We start from the raw sequence: 18,712 nt of genomic DNA, 5'->3' as shown, positions 1-18,712 counted from the left end.
CGGATAGAGGTCGCAGGTACGATGCACGCACTACAGAAGCGGTCTTGCAGAAGTGAGCCACTGATCGCAGAAGCGAAAGAGCCGGTAAGGGGAAGGACCGCAGATGCGGTTGTCGAGCTGCAGAAGCGAAAAATCGCTGGGTAGAATGTCTTAAAACCGGGCTCAGCCATTTTTAAGCTCATTTTCTTTATTCTTGGGCGATTTTGGAGCTTCTTGAGAGGGGTATTCGCCTAGCAACTTGGAGGAAAGTTAATTCTACCTATTGTGAGTTAAATACATAAATTATGAGTAGATTTTAACATGTAAATTGTGAAAATCAAGGGTTTAGATTAAAAACCTAGGTTTTGATAAAAATGAGATTTTAACCACGAAGATGGTTATGGAATTGGATAAAAATTATATATTTGAGTTCTTAAGGTTATGGGTAACTATTCCCTCCAATAATTTTGGAATCCGGGCACATGGGCCCGGGGTGAATTTTAGAAATTTTATCAATTTGGGTTGGGTAATTAGTTATTAAGTTAAATTTCGAATTGTTGAGCATGTATTAATTAAATTATATAATATTTGGCTAGTTTCGGATTTTTCGGTACCAAATTGAGGCTTTAACGCGAAATTGTGATCGGAAATTTAGCTTTGAGACAAGGTAAGTCTCTTGTCCAACCTTGTAAGAGGGAATCTAACCTATAGGTGTTGTAAATAAATAATCTATATATATAAAATAGATGGCCCTAAAGTCGGTGATGTGGCGCTCCCATTCAACAGCAAATACCTTTTCTTGCCTCTACGCTTATTTGGTGTTTTAAAAGAGATACTCCTCGCGAATAACAAAAACAAATTCACAATATACAAACCCCTTCAGATGCAACCACTTCTTCCACACCGATTCTCTACTTCCTATTTTCTTTCACTTTTTCTCTACTCTTCCATCTCTTTCACTTCTCTGCACTCCTCCGTCTCTTTCTCTGTACTCCTCCATCTCTTTTGTACCCTTCTCTCCCTTCTTATTTTTACGCCCATGAACTGTTTGAAAAAATGCCGTACTGGCACCCGAAATCTGCAACTACTTCTATTTGATCAACAGATACCGGTATGTAATTCTTTCAAACTTATTTTTTTACCCATTATGCTAAGCAATTCTAATCTAATCAATGATATATTTGCATACTCTAATTCTATTGAAAGAGCATAATTGGGATTGGGTTCGTGCTTCTGTATGCAACCAATTAATATTTGTGGTCTATGTTGTGTGTGCATGAGTATTCTCTTCTATGCGAAGTGACAATGTGCCGACTATTCCATTTTGTTATTTTTTCCCACTTTCTGTGTGTTGACTCAATAATTCAACCGTTGCACATTAATTAGGAAGTGCGAAAGTCATTTCAGTTTTGTTGTTGTACGGCAAATATAAGAATAACATACGACCAAAAATAACTCTATGCTTTGAGCCTGTGCGGGGTAGAGATACTGATATACTTGACTAATCTAATTGTATAGGTATGGACACACAAGGATTGTGAAGACAAAATGCCGTTACTAGATTGAGGTACACTCCAAATAATCTTCGCCACTACAATTTATGCGCAATTCATAACTACGATTTTTGCACAATCGATAACTACTGCTCTAAACATTGTTGAATACTTTACCATAATTATTGGCTTAATTAATAACTAAAGGTGTTATTTATCTGAAGTATATTATTATCATTTTGGTAACGAAGTTCGACAATGTCTTTCAATGAAGATTATAGTTTACTCATTAAATTTTTCAATCTACTCTACATTTTTATTTTCTGCTTGAAGTGACATATGCATTTAACATTTCTATAACATTGTAATGATTTGGAGAAAAGATACCTCGGCATTATTTTGATGGACGTGAACTCAATATTACCAAATTTATTATATTATTGCATTTTTGTCGTTATCCAAGTCCTCTTCTTCCCCTCCAAAAGATATGATTTTGGAGTTGAATATGGTAGCCCATCAGTTTCGACCAAACCATGTCTTTTTTCTTTCATTAATGATGGCAATTTCGAATATTAATCTATCTTTTCTCTTTCATGAAAAGTTCTGTAATTAGTGCTGAACCTATGAAAAATTAAGGGTCAACAAAATAATTCTTAAAATTGAAGGCATACTAACGTTCGTCATTATCATTGAATAGCAAAGGAGAACCTGAAAAGGAACAGCAAGAGCAAAAAGCCACAATTCGGTTTCACCATGGCTTCTTTAATAGATTTGGAAAAGGTACACCCTTTTTCAATTTCTGTGTTTCATGTTATATACATTGCTCTGATGGTAAGCAACTTTCACTTCCAACCAAGAGGTTGTGAGTTCGAGTCACCCCAAGAGTAAGGTGGGGAGTTCTTGGAGGGAAGGATGCAAGGGGTCTATTGGAAACAGCCTCTCTACCTCATGGTAGGGTTAAGGTCTGCGTACACACTACCCTCCCCAGACTCCACTAGTGGGATTATACTGGGTTGTTATTGTTGTATGTTATACACATTACGCAAATGATACTCTTTTCACTAATTAACATGTTTTGACAATTTGTATATTGATTTAAGTTGGATTTCTCAGAACTAAGTATATATATATATTTGTGCTCGATGAAAAATTGATTTTTGCTAATTAAAATTGCTTGTGAAAGAGTTGAATAATTTAGTTTTTGCAAAATCATTATTACTGATAATATATTATTCAAATTCTTCAGTGGTCCCCATTTAGCTTTCATTTGAAATATTTTTTGTCAGGTCAGCGACTAACGTGCCGTATGTTATATTTTGTAAACCTTGTAGTATGGTTGATCTGGAACAATGATTGAATTAATGGCATCTTTTACTCCTATAATTTGTTAATCGGACTTTTGTTATGTTTTGTGAAATTGAAGTCACTATTTGTTATTATCTAAAAATAAAGTCACTGTTTGTTTGTTTGTACATCCTGGATGTTATTTGAATTGGAATTCAATTAGTTGACAATCAAGTGGTAACTTAAGAGGGGAAAAGGCTGGTAATTCTTTTTTAAAATCGGTTAACAACTAAAAAGTCTATTTAATCTGAAATTTCTGATCCAAATATCTGCTTCAAATATAATATTCTTTACTCTTTGCTCTCTTTGATATTCTTTAATAGGGAAAATGATGTTGGACTATTTTTCACAACATGTCGTCACCAAGTTTCCAAGCTTTTGGTCATTTGGCTTCACTTTATTGCAGATTTGATCTTAAATTGGAAGAGAATCATTTTTCTGGGTAATTGGACCAAAACATTAACCATTATCATCAGTAGTTGGTAATGTCTTCCTTCTCCACTCTTTCTTTTTAGTAGACTTTTGTATCGAGATCTACTTCTATTTAATTACTCTTTTTACTATCGAAGTTCTGCATATGGCTCCATTAGTTTTTATTCTTTTTGGCTGGCAGATGAGGAGAGTTCTGGCTCGCATTTTCTAACTTATGTTTTCCTTTACGGTATCATTATTGGATACTTCTCTTTCACTAGATCATTCTCAGCTTCTGCTGTTCAAGGGCATCTAATTATGATGCCATATAATGCTAAGCTAAATATAACGAGTCAATCTTCAACATTTAATTAGGCTTTTTACTTTTCCTATGGACCTTTAAAGAATCTTTTCATTTGTTGGCATATGAAGCAACTGATTTAATGTTTGAATTTAATTTTTCAATAAATTCATGCAGTCTATCTCATAATCATGCTGTATAATCATGGTCCGTAGCTTCCTAAATAGAAAATTTGCACTGAAGTTTATTCCTACTAGAGTTTTTTCCATCTTTTTATTTTCCTTTATATTTTTTCCACGAGTCTTGCTTTTCCTCGTAGAACTTCATTCTTCATACTACTCAATTGCCTATTCTGCAACATTTCAAAGAAAATTTTGATTATCACTATTCAGCTTATTTATTCTAAATAATTGGGGAATAGTATGGAGTTTATTCTGAAAAATATCCTTGATAATGTCATGATGTCCTGGGGTCATGATTACCATATGTACTAGGTTTGTAATTTTTTGTTCAAAAAAATATGTTAGGTGGCGCAGTTAAATAAATGGATTATTCTGTCTGATTTTGTATGTCATTATGCATGTGGCTAAGAAAAACATCTGCTCTGCCATCAGCTGCATTATTCCTTATCTGATACCATTCCCTCTATCACAAGCAGTCCATAAATTAACTATTTATGTTCCTTTTCTTTCTTGAAAAATGTTTTGTGACTTTATGGATATAGTATTTGTTCTTAATCCTGAATCATTGAAATGCAGCTCTGCACATATTAGGGGTATATACACACGAGATGAATGAAGAGGATCACAAAAAATCTGAAATGGTTTTGAGTATCTCTTCCATACATTAATTGTCATTAGGCTGCAGGGTATGTGTTCTCATGATCATTCAATTAGAAGTTTTAGCTTCATTTTGATGCCGAAGTGGAGTATTTTTGTGTGCAGGCCTTTTCCGGGGGCACATACCTCCAAAAGTTTTAGTATATTGAAAGTGTTGATGAAGATGTGACTGAGGTTTACCAAGCAAGATGCAAAGAATGCAAATTTAATTTGGAGGAGTTCGATGAATGACTACTAAGTCATATTTCAAATGGAAGTTGAAAGTCATATTGAATGCAACAATGGGATTACAAGATTAACAGTCAAAGAATTGGCTTGGGAAACAATGTTACATGCTTTTATCCTACTTGCTTGGGTAAATATATTTGAAGCACACGTTACTTGGATATTAGTAATGAGGACTACGGATTACTACAAGACTAATATCATATAGAAGGTTTCGGGATGAAACAAAAGGAAATCAAGAGGAATATAGGGATGATTTATTCTGCTGGAAAATGAGCATTTTCTTTTCTTTCTGCACCTTAAAAACTGAAGGTTGTCGTGTGAACATCTGGAATGAGCTATAGCTGGAAAGTATTTAATTCTACATTTAATTTCTTAAATCTCATTCTTAGTGTTCTTTTGATTTTCATTTACAGTCCTCTACATTTGCTTTTATTAAGTTCTGCAGGTACAAATTTATTTTTGAATATAGTGTATCTCTTCTTTTTGTTCTTTCTAGATTTTAAATTGTAGGAGTGTTCATGTATTCATTTACAAACGGTATTTCTTTCTAAAATTTTACACAGAATCAATACACAACCACGCGAATACTGCAATACTCAATAACTAATGTATACCATTTTCGACTTTTACAGGATTTGACTATATAATATTTACTGTTTTATTTATATACAATTTTGTTAATGTTTTTGGTGATATTGTGAGTTTTGTACCTAACAGGAGGAAAAATTTATATATGTTTATAATGCATGAAAATCGTATCTCTTCAATCTCGAATTAAGTTTATAGCAGGATCACATGATATTTTTATTATTTTGTTTAATGATCACGTGAAACGCGGAAAAATGCACTAGTTGTTTCTAATTGTGGGACTTACGTACGTACGAGGTGACGAGAATCCGTGCGTAGCTACTATTATGCTATTGTCCAGGTAGTCTTAGGACCCAATTCATGAATTATTTGAAATTTTTGCACCATACTTGTAACTTAAAAATGCCTAAATTATATTAGTATTAGTTAGAGAAATTGTGAAAGATCTCTTGTGAAATTCGTATTATTTTGTGTAAAACCTCAATAATGTTTAAGTCAAACGCTTATAAAGTATCCTTCTCTTCTTGTGGAGCGGGTCGAACACCTTGGCAGTAGATAGATGCATCTATGTTTCGTGCCGCTCAACCCTCGGCAGTATACACATTATTCCGGATTGGGCCGTATGCACTTCCCGAAGTTTGGGTAGTGACACTGAATTAGATAGTTTTCATCTTTAATTGCCACATCCCGAAGTTTGCACTTCGGTCAAATTTCTCAACATAAGTCTTTGTTACTCATATTGGCTACTTAAACTAATCCGGTTAGATCCGACTCTGATACCAATTTGTTAGGATCGGGAATCCGAGTAGTGCGGAATTTAGCCAAACAAAGTTATAATGACAATAACAAAAACAATGCAAGTTGATAATAACGACAATTAAAGCATATATAATAGGCACAAAATTTAACGTGGTTCAGTCGAGGTGAGCTACGTCCACAAGCGCAGAGCAGCAATTCCACTATAACAACTGGCACACAAAATTGAGTACAAAATTAGAGATGAAACTCTAATTATACCAAAATACATCCCAAGAGAATAACCTCGCTACAATCACTCACAAAGAAAAGGTTCGCTCAAAGTGTTTCCCTACACTAACTCTATGGAATATAATAAAACTCTCTATTACAAGAATACTCAAAATGAGTTTCTAATCAAAATATAGGTTGATTCAAATGAAGTAAGATGACCTATATTTATAGGGCAAAGTTCTTGGTCCAAGTACAGAAAAAAGAATAAAAGAAAATATATTTTTTTCTGTGGCTCCAAGTTTGCTATGGACAAATTTAGGTCATATCTTACATAAACTCTTGTTTTGTTGATCAGTACATGGAGCCGCCACCTAAGGCATAATTATATTCAAAAAATACTAGATGTGTCTTGGATCAAGTTAGTTCAAAGATAGCCGTCGCTAGAGACGGATCCAGCATTGCAACATCGAATTTGTCTGAACTTAATATTTTCGCATAAAATTATGCATAAAATTTCACTAAAATTATAAGAAATATTAAATATGAACTCATAATTTCAAGGCACCTAAATTATATCCTTTGTCTCATTTTTCAAGAATCAATATCCTCCTTTTGAGCCTACATCTCCCTTCTGTTGTCACATTATTCAATCTTACAACATCTCTCCTAGTTTGGTCTAGGAATCATTGGAGCTGGAACGGACCTTTAGAAGATCACAGTTTTAAGTCTTAATAAATGTCACAAAAGCTAAACAAATTTTTTCCAGTGGTCTAAATCTATAAATAGAGTTATCCAATATTTGTGCGAGTAAAAAATTAGTTGAGAAATACACAATCTGACCAAGGCACCTCGATTATTCCAAAAATAAAATGACTTTGTCTACAAACAGACTCATGAATTTATTGTTCTAACCATCATAAGGTCACAAGTACAATTGTTTGAAACAGGAAAACCTCTCTAAAACAGGAAATACTCAACTCAACACTAGTTACATACTCTCGGTCACAGCGCGTAATACAGCAAAAACCAGCTCAACTCAACTGATTATGCGATTGCATCGTTAAGTAGTCTTCCATGCTGAAAGAGGTGGAGTTTCCGAATTTTTGTAAGTACTCATACCAGGAATGTACCTATCGCCCTGGACTGCATTAGCTGAAGCAATGGATTCAAGTTCCGCCATATCTTCTGACGTTAACTTGATGGACAGGGCTTCAATGTTCTGGTTCAAGTTTTCAATCTTAGTAGTGCCGGGGATGGGACACACGTCGTTTCCTTGGTGATGCACCCAGGCCAAGGCTAGTTGAGACGGGGTGCATCCCTTCCTGACTGCCATTTCACAAATCCTCTCATACAAGTTCTTGTTATTCTCAAGATTCTCGGCCTGGAACCTTGGTAGATACTGCAAAATTGAAGATCTATTCAAGTCAAATGAGGAAATGCCTACATTATTTTAAATTGATTTAGGGCGTTGACATATTTATAGAACATACCCCAACATAGACAATATTTCTCAGGAATAAGAGGAAAAACAATTAGTACTAATGATCACCATGAAGGAGAGCAGTGGATATTGATTTTGAAATGGCAACATATGTTGCGCCAGAACTTTGTACACAATGTATGAAGAAGTTTACCATGCAGGGTTGGGCATAAAAGTCACAAGAACATGTTAATCAAGAAAAACAATCCTTTCATCCAACGAGCACGTATGTAAAAATTAAGCGTGTCTGAGATATGAAATTCCCCAAGTAAAATGCTACAAAGCATGACGTGAAAACTTCTTAACAGGTAGAATGGCCTTCAATCATGTTGGTTCGCCTACTCATCCACAAACATGTATTTTTCGACCTAAGGGTACATCATATATCTGCATGAATAAGCTCCCTTGTCAGGAAGCAAGTTCCTTTTAGATGGTCTACGTACAGCTTGTCATTATAAGGCACTAACGTAAAGTTCATTCAACAGTAGTAGCCGTAGCCACATATACGATTCTCAATCAACAAGGTCAAAATGTAATATATGTAGCCGTTGGCAGAAATCATCTTCAGTGGCCCAGGTATTAACTAACTACTTCATGGGAAAGGAGAGCGATGAAATACACGATATTGGTAGCAGAAACATCAGATGTCAGCTATGTTACACTACATTGGTCCTTGTACAGGAGGCATTTCATACCAACAAACGAAAGCTTTCATCCTCCGAAAAAAGGAACTTTTGTCCCTAGTGATGCCATCCAGATCAAATAGCTTAGTATTCAAAACCCTTTCTTTCCTCAAATAAGTAAATATACTCGCAATAGAAATACACCACAATTAAGCGTGATATCATTATTCTTGAAATCCAAAACAATAAATAAATTCAAGAAAATCTAATATGTTTGAAATCCAAAACAACAATAATACAAAAGCAAACCTTTCGGTAGTCTTCATTTGACATATCCTCGAGCAACTTTGGACCTGATGACAAAAAGCCCCGTCCTAGTGGACTGTATGCCACAATCCCAATTCCGAGTTCTCTGGTAGATTAACAGGAAGGCGAATATCAAGATCTCACATAGTTATAGACCGCGCAACAACAACAACAACAAACCCAATGAGTTCCCACAAGTGGGGAGTTATAGACTGCTCACAAACACAAAAAACTAATAGAAAGAAGAATATACCTGCAAGTAGGGATTATTTCTTCCTCTACATCTCTAGACCATAGAGACCATTCTAATTGTACTGCTGTTATTGGATGAACTGCATGCGCTCTTCTAATTGTTGATGCTGAAGCCTCGGATAGACCTATATATTTTAGTTTACCCTCTTCAACCAACTTCTTAAGTTCTCCAACCTAGTAAATCAGGAACAAGAAATGCTGATAATTAACCATTTGAACCAAGATGTGAAACTGGTTAATCATATAAGAACTTCACTAATTGGTGCAACAGCTGAAAATTTTGCTAGTCTATGCCACAACTCTTAAAACGCTACTTATACATTGATCAGAGGTACTAAGTGCTCATTTTAAGAACTCTAATCAGCTTATCAAAGCTTGCAAATATATGCTAACAGTCGCTATAGTCTGAAAAGGAGTGCAGTTACATCTTGTTTTTTAGCTTTCTGTCTCTGGATGATCATTTCTTTCTATCTCTCTTTTTTTCGTTCCTTTCTTCTCTTTTATCTTTTTTAACAAACAGCCTGAGGAAATTATGTCACTGATTTGGGTTATAAAGGTAATGATGTTACTCCAAGCATATGAAGAGCATGGTTGTAAACTACGAGATTAATTCTGGAAGTGATGATGTAGGTTGATGCAGCACTGGAGCAATAACTATACATAATTGCACCGAAATATTTAGTAAATACAGGTACTGGAATGCTAATGCCAGAAATTTCTATTACAGTGAAGAGCCTTAGTAAATACTAATATTACTGCTACACTGAATATTTTATTTGATTTTAGAAACAACACTACTTCCTCAGTAGCCATCCTTTGAGTAAGATCAAATATTACTTCATTTTTCAGAATAAGTAACCTGCAACGAAAAGGAGTTATAAACGGAAAAAGAGAACTAACCGTGATTTCAATTGGCACGCGTGTATCAACTCGGTGCTGATAGTACAAGTCAATGCAGTCAATATCAAGTCGCTTTAAGCTAGCCTCGCATGCTGCCCTTACATATGCTGGATCTCCATGTACTGCTCTCTTTCCTTCTGCTTTCTTTTCATCTCCTAAAACAATACCAAATTTTGTTGCTAACACAACTCGCTCTCTCGTCCCACCCTTCAAAGCCTACATAGATGCATAATCACCAGAAGTTAAGTAACAATTATTGCAGAAAATTGTATAAAAAGGGTTAAATGTTCTCAGTTGCCTATGCAATGCATGAGTAAAGCCTAAGGTTGTGGTTTAATGGTTAATGAAGTCGGCGCAAACATTAGAAACTATGGTTCAAATCTCTGCGGAGATAAGAAATACACGTGATATTTTCCCATCTGTCTAAGCCTTGGTAGACTGAGTAACTCGATAGCTATGTTGGCAGAAGGTGTCAGGTATCCCTTGAAATAATCAAGGTGTGTTAAAGCTGACCCGAACACCATATCGAGTACAATGGAAATACAAGTTCACGACACTTTTGTTTCTGAACGTGTACCTCATATTAAGAAAATAATATCCAAAACAATAACTATTTGCCGGGAAAGAAGAAGGAAGCTCGAAGACTAGAAGTATCAGGATAAACATCTGAAAATAATTGGCAATGATCTCAAATGTGCAGAACTTTCTACGAGCTGAGGCATACATGGCAAAATGTCAGCAGATTTAGGCAACACGATCGTTTCACACATTTCATTCTTGAGGATGTAGAAAAGCAGATTATAGAGGCTTGCTAACAACAAAAGATTCTGATTCCATGAAACATGTTTATTTAATAGGATACAAAAGGTAAAACTATATAATTCTCATATACTTAGAACTCTAGGAGAAAGACAATACAATAATGAGGCTTATTCTATTGTCACATATGAATATAGTTGATTACACAGTGACATGGACTAGAATCCTCCCACTTTCTGATTCTGATGTAACTCTCAATTCATGAATAGAGCCCCAAGTAAAAATGCTCCCCTCGTTTCATTTTATGTAACTTAGTTTGACTACGCAATAGTTTACAAAAGTAAGAAAGACTTTTGAATAGTGTGTATCAAACGAAAAATGTGCATAATGTATCAAAAATGTCATTTGAATCTTGTGGACTAAAACATGTCCTGTCATACCCATAAGGAATGTCATTAAGAGTAAAACGAGAATATTAAAATTAATGATTTATTAAAGTAGCATTCTTTTTAAAGAGGTTTAGAAAGAAGAAAAAAAAGTACGACGTGATTGAAACAAAAAGAGTAAGTTTGACATCCTTGAACACTTTTATGACTAGAGCGAGGTCATTTGGCGGATTTGGACCAAGGCAAGAGTGTTCTTGAGGAGTAGTGCTTGCTAGGACCGAGGTGAGTTAAGACTTTGACCCTCAATGAGTGAATTTTTTCCGAGTTGAACGTGCTTGCTAAATGCCACGAGTATGCATATTACATTATTCTAGCATGAATATGATGCTCAAGTAATCATACATCAGGTAAAACATGCAACAAAAAAATGCATGTAGCAAAACAAAGCATAATAAAGTCTAAGGGGTAGTTTGGTTGGGAAACAAGTTATCCCATGATTAGTTATCCTGGGATTAGTTATCTCTCCCTCCCATGGTGATAAAAACATACTGCAATCCCGCGGATTAGTTATACCACGATTTTATCCCAACCAAACGTGGGATAAACTCATCTCAAATTTAATCCCGGAATTAATTATCCCTTATCCCTCGTACCAAACGAGCCCTAACGTTCTACCCCATTATGGAAAACACACCGTGTCCGCACATATGCGAGGTGATAAATCTTGAAGCTTTTTCTCTTGGATAACCATTTGGATCATCTTGCGCACACCTCAACTATTCTACTATATATACTACTCCGTATCTCCCACAAAAGGTCATTCCCCTTCTGTGAAAATGTTCTTTTTTGACAGCCAAATACAAAAAAAGGTACAATACTTCAAGCATAACGTACAACCATCCTACTAAATAAACTCAGAGAATTATTGAAAAATAAGCATTTGGGGGAAAGGGAAAGAAGCTGAATACTACCTTGCCAAGTAGGATTTCGTTAGTGTGGGGCCCATAGACATCTGAAGTATCAAGAAGAGTGATACCAGAGTTGATAGCATGGTGAATGAGTTGGATCATATCGGGTTCGGGTTTGGGCGGCCCATAAAAAGCGGACATACCCATACAACCAAGTCCTTGCGCTGACACTTCTAGCCCCTGTGAACCCAGTTTAATTCTTGGCACTTTTGTTCCTTCTTTAGCCATTGATGAAGTGATTTAAGTTATTGTCTAACTCTGCAAATATGGTGGGAAAGACAGTAAGTGGTAGGCTTTTATATGAATGAGTGTGAGTTTGCTGCTGGTTGTGTGTTTGACGTCATTGATGATGGGTTTTGATTAGTCCTATGTAAGTACAAGCGTCACTTGCTATAAATATATTTACTTATATTTTTGTGTCCTTATCACAATATTTTTGTTTGTGTCCCCCTAGTCACTTATACCTATGGGTTTGAACTTTGAACCGTGGAATCAGCATTGTGTTTTCATCAAGATAAACTACCTATGTTACATCTACGATACTTTCTGCGTCGAACTGACTTTATCACAATTTATGACACTTACTTTTTAATTTATTTATAAAGAATAATATATTTTAAAATTTATTTTTTATTTTAATCTTACTGGTATTTTATAGTCACGTATCTTTTAGTGGGCGTTTGGAGATAAGAATTGTAAAATTTCCAAAAAAATTAAATTTTTTTCAAGTGAAAATGATATTTAAAAATTAGAGTTCTGTTTGGACATGAATATAATTTAAGGTTGTTTTGAAGTTTTGTGAGTGATCTGAGTAAAAATTTTGAAAAACAGCTTTTTTGGAGTTTTCAAAATTTCGAAAAATTTTAAAATTCATCTTCAAGTGAAAATTAAAAATTTTATGGCCAAACACTAATTTCGAAAAAAGTGAATTTTTTTTTAAAAATAAAGTGAATTTTTTTTTAATGTCCAAACGGACTTTTAATTTATTTTAGATCATAAGTGTCAAATGTATTTTTAAAAACTCCGTATTCATTTTAAAAATAATTGAAACGGGAAAGTAACTTTTTATTTTCTCTATTGGTCTAGGGAGTTCTAAAACAACTTGACTACAGGGGCGGATCTAAAGTAATGAGTATGGATTCCTGAAACTCAGTATCTTTTGCCTAGATCTTATATTTGTATTAAGAAATCTGTTGAACATATAATAATATTGAGATGGGAACCCAGTTAAAAAATGTGTTGTTGGTTATGTGGTAAGATTAAGGGTGGCAAGTGGGCCGGACCCGGTCCTAAGTGGGCTTCGCGGGCCCGATCCTAAGTGGGCCTGTCCTATGCGGTCCGATCCTAAACGGTCCCGGACTTCGCGGGGCCGGGTTAAGTGGGCCGGTCCCGGGCCTAAACGGGCCCAACAGAAACTTTTTATTTTTAATTATTTTTTTTTATAGAAGTTAGAGAAAAAAAATAGTAATAAAGATATATAAGCTATATTCGATTTATATACTATATATACATCTTAAAATATATATATACTATATTATATATACATAGTATACATCTTAAAATATACTATATATACATCTTAAGATATACTATATATATATATATATAGTATAGTATAGTAGATCTTAAGATATATATACATCTTAAGATATATATACATCTTAAGATATATAAGCTATATATATATATAGTAAGATGTATATATAGTATATCTTAAGATGTATACTATCGAATATGACTTATAAACTATGTATATATATTATAGTATATATATAGTATATTATAGTATATATTAAGATGTATACTATCGAATATGACTTATAAACTATGTATATATATTATAGTATATATATACATCTCACACACACACACACACACACACACACACACACACACACACACACACACACACACACACACACACACACACACACACACACACACACACACACACACACACACACACACACACACACACACACACATATATATATATATATATATATATATATATATATATATATATATATATATATATATATATATATATATATATATGTATATGTATATATATGACTATATGTATAGCTTAATATATGTATAGCTTAAGATATATAAAAAGACAAAAATATTGTAAAGAGATATTCAAATCAATGCGTTATATTTTTATTATAGCATTAAAAATTATGGTAATATCTTTCTTAGTCTTCCTCCCCCTATGGAATGAGCACAACAAGGTGCTAATACCACCATTGAGAAGAAAAAGAAACTAATCAAGATGTGCCAAAATACAAGTTACATATTAATTTACATGGTATATCTTACAAATTTCATAAATCCTTCCAGGTCCGGAGGAATTTCCATTGGTGGCGGCGGAAATGAAGCTTGGTCATCACCGCTTCCAGGCGAAGCATTATCCTCCGCAAGTTCAGCTAGCATTTCTTCGTAAGTTTCGTCTACCTCTGGTTGTGATTCAGCAAGTCCAAAATTTCTTCTTTCCGAACGGATCCAATCTTTGAAAAGTACTGATTTTTCCAAGCTCTCCCTCATAGACGCTCTATAATCACCGAGTTGAAGTTCTTGCTTGACTGAAAGCGCTCTCTGATGCCACTGTTGAAGCTTGAATAGTTAAAATATCTCGGGCCATCCTTGAAAGAATCGGAAAGTATTTTTCTTTGTCCTTCCACCATTCCAAAATATTAAAGGAGCCTTCGGGATTCACTTCCTCAATTCCCTGTGACAAATAAACTTCAAGCTCATCTAGTTGTGAAAAATCACCAGTACTAGAACCTTGAGAACCCCTGAACCCTGCCCAAGCACTAAGTGCTCTTACTCCCACAGTTCTTTTAGATGATTGAGAACTAGAAGAAGAAGGAGTTGGAACATTTGGTCTAGCATGATCTAATGCAACTTGATAAGCATTATAAATAGTTTGAACATTTATTTTAATTGAGGTTATTACGTTCGGAAGTTTAGACAACTCCTCATCTTCAAGTGCTAAACCATTATAAACAGTTTCATACCAAAATTGAGGACCTCCTAATTTCATAGTAGGATTTAACAATGCAGCAATACCATAAATAGGGGGAATAGGAAAAAAATATTTTTTAAACTTTTTTCTCATGAAATCAATAGCAAGTTGATAAATTTCCCCACTCTCTGAAAAATGATCAAACAAATTTGCAAGTTCTGCAATATAAATTAAACAGTTAGAAATAGTAGGATAATATTGCCCAGAAAATTCATTTGTAGCAATATGGAATTTTTCTAAAAAATCTACAAGCATTTTAACATTAGCCTAATCCGCATTTGTAAGGTGCTCATCATCATCACTTACATGAGCATTAAACGTTGAGTTTATGGGGTTTCTATATTCATATGCAACAACTAAACTTTCATACATGTAATTCCATCTAGCTGGACAAGGTTTAGGAACCTTTCTTTCTCTTAGGCCAAATTCATCGCATCTTTTAAAATATTCTCTAAGTCTACTTCTACGGTTTGAATAAAAAAGCCAATTAAGAGCCATTTTAACCTTTTCAATTTCAACATTTAAAATTCGCATACCATCACCCACAATTAAATGGTAAATATGACAAATACATCTAACATGAAAAATGTTACTAAATACAGGACTTAGTATAGTGGTAAGCAAGACTACATCATTTGTGTTACTAGTAGCATTATCCATTAAAACTGATATTATTTTATCACGAATGCAAAAATATCTACAAATATCCGCAATCGAGCTAGAAATAAATTGCCCTGTGTGACGTGAATTAATTATTCTATAAGCAATAATGCGCTTTTGCATTATCCAATGCTCATCAATCCAATGACTGGTAACAGTAAGGTAATCACAGTCATTACCACTTCTACCAATATCAGTTGTAATAGCAAGACGATAATTTATATGAGTAAATAAATAGCGCAAATATTGTTCATATTCATATTTATATTTATAAATATCACTCTTTACGGTTGTGCGAGGAAAACCTTTATAAGTAGGATTATAAATTTTTCTAATATAATGCACAAAGTGGGGGTTAGAAGGAAAACTATAGGGTAAGCACATAACAATGACAATTTTTGTCAATTCTTTCCGATCTTTTTTTGGATCATAATATAAAATACCACCGGTAACAGTGTTAATTCCCGATTGAAGTTGATTTGACCCGGTACTAAGGTCAGCCTGACTAGGTGCACTTGTCCCCTCAGCCAAAGCTTTCATACGAAAATATTTAGCTTTATCTTGAGGGTGTAGCAATATGTGTCTAGTCAAACTTCCCTTTCCCCCCTCCCCCCGACTTCCAACATATTGAAAAACTAACTCTTTGCCACAAGTTTTATACTTAGCCCTATTTTTTTCTCTTAGTTGAGTAAAAAATTGCCAAACAAGAGATGTTTCTGCCCGTTTAGAAGGTTGTCTAGAAAAAGTAGGGGCACTAATAGGAGGGTCAGACGGGGGATCATCTAGATTATTATTAGTTGGGTTAACTTCAGGAGCAGGACTAGTGGGTGTATCATCATCCGATTGCATTTCATCAGAATCTATTTCTTCATCATCATTTTCATCAATAGTTGGATTACCATAAAGAGCATTCATATATTCATGGTTTAATTGTTCACCGGGTGCAATATTATGGCAAAATTGACTCTCGGTAAATTATAATAAATTATTATCGCTATCAAGAATAGGAGGTGTAGGACGGGTAACATATTTGGGTCGGGGGAGCCGGGGGAAGTGGAGGAGGAACATATTGGCCACTAGATTCACCACTCTTCGATTTTTTCTTATTTTTACTAAACATATTTTTTAAGGAATAAGCCATCTTAATTAATCAAGCAAAGTAAATAAAATAAACAAAATTATAATATTAAAACTTAAGAGTTGGAACGAGTTTACCGAATTGACGAACAACTTGTTGGAAATTGATTATCGTTGAAGACTTCAATTCACCAACTTCACAATTGTTTCACAAATTGTAACAATAAAGTAAGCAATAGTAGCAATTATAGAAGTAAATTAGAGAGAGATTGTGATAGATTGATGATTTTGTAAGAAAAAATAAAATAATGATGGGGTATTTATAGTTGAAAATAGGGGAAAAGTATAATTATAAAAAGTTTGGGATTAAAACAAAGTTGGGGAGTTAAATGGCTGTTTCATAAATAGCCAACGGCTATTTTTGGGGCCCAAACCATAGGACCGGCCCACGAGACCGGACCAAACCCGTTAAAACCGGACCAAACGGTCCTGGCCCGTTTAGCCGTTTAGCCCGTTTGGCCCGCGGTCCCGGACCGGTCCCGGGCCTGGACATGCCCACTTGCGAGCCTCAGGTAAGATGTTGAACACAAGTTAAGCACACTCCTGTTGCCCATTGATGTGAGTTCGAATGCCTAAGGACATTTAAGTTTTTCCTTTGTTTTTCCGGTTTTTTCACAAAGCTTTACAAACACCTCGGCCCTACATATACGCTTTCTTCTGTTTCTTTTTTTAAAAAAAAACAAAACAAAACAAATGACTAAAAGTCAAACTATAAGAGAACCAAACATTGATGCTTATGCCGTATTTAAGCATTCGTTACTCTTTTAAATATATATATTGATCGTCGGTACTTATTCCTTAGTTCGATTATTAAAATATATTAACTTGAGTTGGATGAAGGAATCCATAAATTTTAAATGCTAAATCCGCCTCTACTTGACTAATAATCTTCATTAGTTTTGTGTTCCTCGGAATGCAATTATGTGTTGTAGTCAAAACATAGAAGCTAGTGCAATACCTGCACTAAAGGCTCGTTTGGTATGAAGGATAAGGATAATTAATTCGAGGATTAAATTTGAAATGAGTTTATCCCACACTTGGTTGGTATAAAATCATGGTATAACTAATCCCGGGATTGTAGTATTATTCGTATCCCTGTGGAAGGATGAAATAATAATTTTGGGATAACTAATCCCACGATAATTAATTATAAGATAACTTATTTCTCAACGAAACGACCCCTAAAACTAGTCGGATACCAAACAATGCAACTCTTTTTTTATGTAGCTAGTTTCTCGACACGTACATTACGTGTGTTTATATGTCGAGTAATGTATATAAAATCCGACAATTATTTATAATTGTTATAGTGATAGTATAAATAATCAGGTCATGTTGGTAGTTTTGTGTATCTTGAAAAATAAGACAATAGTTTGATAGAACATACTCCATTCATTCTTAAAAGAATAATATTATTTTCTTATTAGTCCGTTTAAAAAAAATAATCTTTAAAATTAAAAATAAGGCAAAATGGCCTTTGGGCCACTTAAACTTGTAGCCATTTGTAAGCCCGGTAGATAAACTTATAAGTTTCTCATTTGAACACTTGTACTTGACGGAAGAATATCAATAAACACTTACAGCTAAGCGTATTCCTCAATCGCTATGACCCAACTGACACTTCATATTCTTAACCTATTATTGTTTGACATGTGTAATTTGTAGGTCCCAATCTCTTTTTACCAATTTATTAATAAAAATTAAAACCTTTTCCTTTCTTCTCTTCTTCTTCGCCATGGCAGCACCATCACTACATGTTTCTTCCACCATGAACACCACCCTCATCCATTCTAAAATTCCCCAAATCAATAATGAATACCATTCTTCTCTACTCTAAAACTCCCAAGTGAATTAAAAAGTAAAAAGAACACAGACAAAATCAGTAAAATCCAAAATATCTAGACGAATCAGTAAAAAGAACTCTCTTCTATTATCTTCTCCAAAATTATTTTTGAAAATTCCCGTACAAATTAGTAAAAAGAAGAAAAAAAATTTCCAACAATCTCAAATGAGAGTTCACTGATACATAGATTCAAAATCATCTCTAAAATATTCAAT

The 18,712-nt window shown here is 34.3% G+C and overlaps 1 protein-coding gene and 1 long non-coding RNA gene across 3 annotated transcripts; one reads left to right on the top strand and one right to left on the bottom strand.

Annotated features, from left to right (window-relative positions):
• Positions 1 to 795: 795 nt before the first annotated feature.
• On the top strand, positions 796 to 4,972 carry LOC142168658 (uncharacterized). Of its 2 annotated transcripts, none has more exons than XR_012698493.1 (6): positions 796 to 1,090; positions 1,498 to 1,546; positions 2,170 to 2,252; positions 3,140 to 3,298; positions 4,287 to 4,396; positions 4,473 to 4,972. It is a non-coding gene; the product is annotated as an uncharacterized LOC142168658 (long non-coding RNA). The 2 variants fall into 2 exon arrangements; XR_012698494.1 differs by having other exon boundaries at positions 954 to 1,090; positions 3,223 to 3,298; positions 4,473 to 4,723.
• Positions 4,973 to 6,988: 2,016 nt separating this feature from the next.
• On the bottom strand, positions 6,989 to 12,147 carry LOC107764954 (auxin-induced protein PCNT115). The gene is made up of 5 exons (XM_075229211.1): positions 11,830 to 12,147; positions 9,714 to 9,929; positions 8,815 to 8,987; positions 8,565 to 8,667; positions 6,989 to 7,551 (listed from the first exon to the last, which is right to left on the bottom strand). The coding sequence occupies exons 1-5, from the start codon at positions 12,052 to 12,054 to the stop codon at positions 7,213 to 7,215; spliced, it is 1,056 nt and encodes a 351-aa protein (XP_075085312.1). The 5' UTR covers positions 12,055 to 12,147; the 3' UTR covers positions 6,989 to 7,212.
• Positions 12,148 to 18,712: the final 6,565 nt, after the last annotated feature.

This window comes from Nicotiana tabacum, chromosome 14, assembly GCF_000715075.1.
Source record: "Nicotiana tabacum cultivar K326 chromosome 14, ASM71507v2, whole genome shotgun sequence".
In the NCBI taxonomy this organism is placed as follows: Eukaryota; Viridiplantae; Streptophyta; class Magnoliopsida; order Solanales; family Solanaceae; genus Nicotiana; species Nicotiana tabacum.
Note: the sequence above shows the minus strand (reverse complement) of the source record. Positions and strands in the feature narration are given on the sequence as shown.